General features: G+C 44.3%; 1 protein-coding gene across 1 annotated transcript in view; it reads right to left on the bottom strand.

The window, feature by feature from the left end:
• Positions 1 to 4,300: 4,300 nt before the first annotated feature.
• LOC109887002 (bone morphogenetic protein receptor type-2-like) overlaps positions 4,301 to 5,556 on the bottom strand; it is a 20,781-nt gene continuing 19,525 nt past the window's right edge. Inside the window, exon 4 of the mRNA XM_031818390.1 lies at positions 4,301 to 4,493. Coding sequence (XP_031674250.1) covers positions 4,321 to 4,493 — 173 coding nt within the window. The 3' untranslated portion in view covers positions 4,301 to 4,320. The remainder of the gene's footprint in view (positions 4,494 to 5,556) is intronic.

Genomic DNA, 5,556 nt, shown 5'->3' with positions numbered 1-5,556 from the left:
CTCACTGATGACATGGATTTCAAAGGGTTCTATGGTCTCACCTCACTCATGGCATGGGTTTCAAAGGGTTCTATAGTCTCACCTCGCCGATGACATGGGTTCCAAAGGGTTCTATGGTCTCCCCTCACTGATGACATGGGTTCCAAAGGGTTCCATGGTCTCACCTCACTGATTAAATTGGTTTCAAAGGGTTCTATGGTCTCACCTCACTGAGGACATGGATTTCAAAGGGTTCTGTGGTCTCACCTCACTGATTAAATTGGTTTCAAAGGGTTCTGTGGTCTCACCTCACTGATTAAATTGGTTTCAAAGGGTGCTATGGTCTCATCTCACTGATGACATGGGTTTCAAAGGGTTCATGGTCTCACCTCACTGATGATATGGATTTCAAAGGGTTCTGTGGTCTCACATCAATGATTAAATTGGTTTCAAAGGGTTATATTGTCTCACCTCACTGATGACATGGATTTCAAAGGGTTCTATAGTCTAACCTCAGTGATGACATGGGTTCAAAAGGGTTCTATGGTCTCCCCTCACTGATGACATGGATATGAAAGGGTTCAATGGTCTCCCCTCACTGATGACATGGGTTCCAAAGGGTTCTATGGTCTCACCTCACTGATTAAATTGGTTTCAAGTGGTTCTATGGTCTCACCTCACTGATGACATGGATTTCAAAGGGTTCTGTTGTCTCACCTCACTGATGACATGGATTTCAAAGGGTTCTATGGTCTCACCTCACTCATGACATGGGTTTCAAAGGGTTCTATAGTCTCACCTCGCCGATGACATGGGTTCCAAAGGGTTCTATGGTCTCCCCTCACTGATGACATGGGTTCCAAAGGGTTCTATGGTCTCACCTCACTGATTAAATTGGTTTCAAGTGGTTCTATGGTCTCACCTCACTGATGACATGGATTTCAAAGGGTTCTGTTGTCTCACCTCACTGATGACATGGATTTCAAAGGGTTCTATGGTCTCACCTCACTCATGACATGGGTTTCAAAGGGTTCTATAGTCTCACCTCGCCGATGACATGGGTTCCAAAGGGTTCTATGGTCTCCCCTCACTGATGACATGGGTTCCAAAGGGTTCCATGGTCTCACCTCACTGATTAAATTGGTTTCAAAGGGTTCTATGGTCTCACCTCACTGAGGACATGGATTTCAAAGGGTTCTGTGGTCTCACCTCAGTGATTAAATTGGTTTCAAAGGGTTCTGTGGTCTCACCTCACTGATTAAATTGGTTTCAAAGGGTGCTATGGTCTCATCTCACTGATGACATGGGTTCCAAAGGGTTCTATGGTCTACCCTCACTGATGACATGGGTTCCAAAGGGTTCTATGGTCTCACCTCACTGATTAAATTGGTTTCAAAGGGCTCCATGGTCTCACCTCACTGATTAAATTGGTTTCAAAGGGTTCTATGGTCTCACCTCACTGATTAAATTGGTTTCAAAGGGCTCCATGTTCTCACCTCACTGATTAAATTGGTTTCAAATGGTTCTGTGGTCTCACCTCACTGATTAAATTGGTTTCAAAGGGCTCCATGTTCTCACCTCACTGATTAAATTGGTTTCAAATGGTTCTGTGGTCTCACCTCACTGATTAAATTGGTTTCAAAGGGTTCATGGTCTCACCTCAATGAGGACATGGATTTCAAAGGGTTCTGTGGTCTCACCTCACTGATTAAATTGGTTTCAAAGGTTATTTTGTCTCACCTCACTGATGATATGGATTTCAAAGGGTTCTGTGGTCTCACCTCAATGATTAAATTGGTTTCAAAGGGTTATATTGTCTCACCTCACTGATGACATGGATTTCAAAGGGTTCTGTTGTCTCACCTCACTGATGACATGGATTTCAAAGGGTTCTATGGTCTCACCTCACTCATGACATGGGTTTCAAAGGGTTCTATAGTCTCACCTCGCCGATGACATGGGTTCCAAAGGGTTCTATGGTCTCCCCTCACTGATGACATGGGTTCCAAAGGGTTCCATGGTCTCACCTCACTGATTAAATTGGTTTCAAAGGGTTCTATGGTCTCACCTCACTGAGGACATGGATTTCAAAGGGTTCTGTGGTCTCACCTCAGTGATTAAATTGGTTTCAAAGGGTTCTGTGGTCTCACCTCACTGATTAAATTGGTTTCAAAGGGTGCTATGGTCTCATCTCACTGATGACATGGGTTCCAAAGGGTTCTATGGTCTACCCTCACTGATGACATGGGTTCCAAAGGGTTCTATGGTCTCACCTCACTGATTAAATTGGTTTCAAAGGGCTCCATGGTCTCACCTCACTGATTAAATTGGTTTCAAAGGGTTCTATGGTCTCACCTCACTGATTAAATTGGTTTCAAAGGGCTCCATGTTCTCACCTCACTGATTAAATTGGTTTCAAATGGTTCTGTGGTCTCACCTCACTGATTAAATTGGTTTCAAAGGGCTCCATGTTCTCACCTCACTGATTAAATTGGTTTCAAATGGTTCTGTGGTCTCACCTCACTGATTAAATTGGTTTCAAAGGGTTCATGGTCTCACCTCAATGAGGACATGGATTTCAAAGGGTTCTGTGGTCTCACCTCACTGATTAAATTGGTTTCAAAGGTTATTTTGTCTCACCTCACTGATGATATGGATTTCAAAGGGTTCTGTGGTCTCACCTCAATGATTAAATTGGTTTCAAAGGGTTATATTGTCTCACCTCACTGATGACATGGATTTCAAAGGGTTCTATGGTCTCACCTCACTCATGACATGGGTTTCAAAGGGTTCTATAGTCTCACCTCAGTGATGACATGGATTTCAAAGGGTTCAATGGTCTCCCCTCACCGATGACATGGGTTCCAAAGGGTTCCATGGTCTCACCTCACTGATTATATTGGTTTCAAAGGGTTCTATGGTCTCACCTCACTGATTAAATTGGTTTCAAAGGGTTCTATGGTCTACCCTCACTGATGACATGGGTTCCAAAGGGTTCCATGGTCTCACCTCACTGATTAAATTGGTTTCAAAGGGTTCTGTGGTCTCACCTCACTGATTAAATTGGTTTCAAAGGGTTCTGTGGTCTCACCTCACTGATTAAATTGGTTTCAAAGGGTTCTATGGTCTACCCTCACTGATGACATGGGTTCCAAAGGGCTCCATGGTCTCACCTCACTGATTAAATTGGTTTCAAAGGGTTCTATGGTCTCACCTCACTGATTAAATTGGTTTCAAAGGGCTCCATGGTCTCACCTCACTGATTAAATTGGTTTCAAAGGGTTCTGTGGTCTCACCTCAGTGATTAAATTGGTTTCAAAGGGTTCTATGGTCTCAATACACTGATGACATGGATTTCAAAGAGTTCTATGGTCTCACCTCACTCATGACATGGGTTTCAAAGGGTTCTATAGTCTCACCTCACCGATGACATGGGTTCCAAAGGGTTCTATGGTCTCCCCTCACTGATGACATGTGTTCCAAAGGGTTCTATGGTCTCACCTCCCTGATTAAATTGGTTTCAAAGGGCTCCATGGTCTCACCTCACTGATTAAATTGGTTTCAAAGGGTTATGTGGTCTCACCTCACTGATTAAATTGGTTTCAAAGGGTTCTATGGTCTCACCTCACTGAGGACATGGGTTCTATGGTCTCACCTCACTGAGGACATGGATTTCAAAGGGTTCTGTGGTCTCACCTCACTGATTAAATTGGTTTCAAAGGGTTATGTGGTCTCACCTCACTGATTAAATTGGTTTCAAAGGGTTCTGTGGTCTCACCTCACTGATTATATTGGTTTCAAAGGGTTCTGTGGTCTCACCTCACTCATGACATGGGTTCCAAAGGGTTCTATGGTCTCACCTCACTGATTAAATTGGTTTCAAGTGGTTCTATGGTCTCACCTCACTCATGACATGGGTTTCAAAGGGTTCTATGGTCTCCCCTCACTGATGACATGGGTTCCAAAGGGTTCTATGGTCTCACCTCACTGATTAAATTGGCTTCAAAGGGTTCTATAGTCTCACCTCACTGATGACATGGGTTTCAAATGGTTCTATGGTCTCACCTCACTGATTAAATTGGTTTAAAAGGGTTCTGTGGTCTCAGCTCACTCATGACATGGGTTTCAAAGTGTTCTATGGTCTCCCCTCACCGATTTAAATTGGTTTCAAAGGGTTCTATGGTCTCACCTCACTGATTAAATTGGATTCAAAGGGTTCTATGGTCTCACCTCCCTGATGACATGGGTTCCAAAGGGTTATATGGTCTCCCCTCACTCATGACATGGGTTTCAAAGGGTTCTATGGTCTCTCCTCACTGATGACATGGGTTTCAAAGGGTTCTATGGTCTCACCTCACTGATGGCAGCGTTCTCCTCCTCTCCCTGTCGTACCGGCCGGTTCCCCGTCAACTTCATGGAGAGGCCAAAGTCGATGATGACACACGTTCCGTCGTTCTTCACCAGAATGTTCCGACTGTTCAGATCTCTGTGAGACACAGCTGGCTTGTAGAAGTCTGGAGGAGGACGAGGTAGAAGAGGAGGGGGGAGAGGAGGAGGACGAGGTAGAAGAGGAGGGGGGATAGAAGGAGGGAGAGGAAGAGAGGAGGAGAAGAGAGGAGGAGGGAGAAAGGAGTTACAAGATAATATTTAGAACTAGGACCGGGGTGGTTCATAATAGACGAGGAGAACTGATCCTTACAACCAGGGCACAGGCAGAGATCTATTGACTTGGTGCAGTATCACAGTATCCACTAGAGGGCAGTGAGAGCCCTGTAGAACAGAGCAGTACTCTGGTGATAGTATTGTAGAATAGAGCAGCAGTCTGGTGATTGAACCACAGACAGAGGATGGCTACATTACTACTCCACATTGAACCACAGAGGATGGCTACATTACTACTCTACATTGAAACCCAGCCAGAGGATGGCTACATTACTACTCCACATTGAACCACAGCCAGAGGATGGCTACATTACTAATCCACATTGAACCACAGCCAGAGGATGGCTACATTACTACTCTACATTGAATCACAGAGGATGGGTACATCACTACTCTACATTGAACCACAGAGGATGGCGAAATTACTACTCTACATTGAACCACAGATGGGTACATTACTACTCTACATTGAACCAGAGGATGGCTACATTACTACTCTACATTGAACCAGAGGATGGCTACATAACAACTCCACATTGAACCACAGAGGATGGCTACATTACTACTCTACATTGAACCAGAGGATGGCTACATTACTACTCTACATTGAACCACAGAGGATGGCTAGATTACTACTCTACATTGAACAACAGAGGATGGCTACATTACTACTCTACATTGAACCAGAGGATGGCTACATTACTACTCTACATTGAACCAGAGGATGGCTACATAACAACTCCACATTGAACCACAGAGGATGGCTAGATTACTACTCTACATTGAACAACAGAGGATGGCTACATTACTACTCCACATTGAACCACAGCTATAGGATGGCTACATTACTACTCCACATTGAACCATAGAGGACGGCTACATTACTACTCCACATTGAACCACAGCCAGAGAATG

Source organism: Oncorhynchus kisutch, unplaced genomic scaffold (genome assembly GCF_002021735.2).
Source record: "Oncorhynchus kisutch isolate 150728-3 unplaced genomic scaffold, Okis_V2 scaffold1359, whole genome shotgun sequence".
Taxonomy (NCBI): domain Eukaryota; kingdom Metazoa; phylum Chordata; class Actinopteri; order Salmoniformes; family Salmonidae; genus Oncorhynchus; species Oncorhynchus kisutch.
The sequence above is the reverse complement of the archived record's forward strand: the minus strand, read 5'-3'. Positions and strand labels throughout refer to the sequence as shown.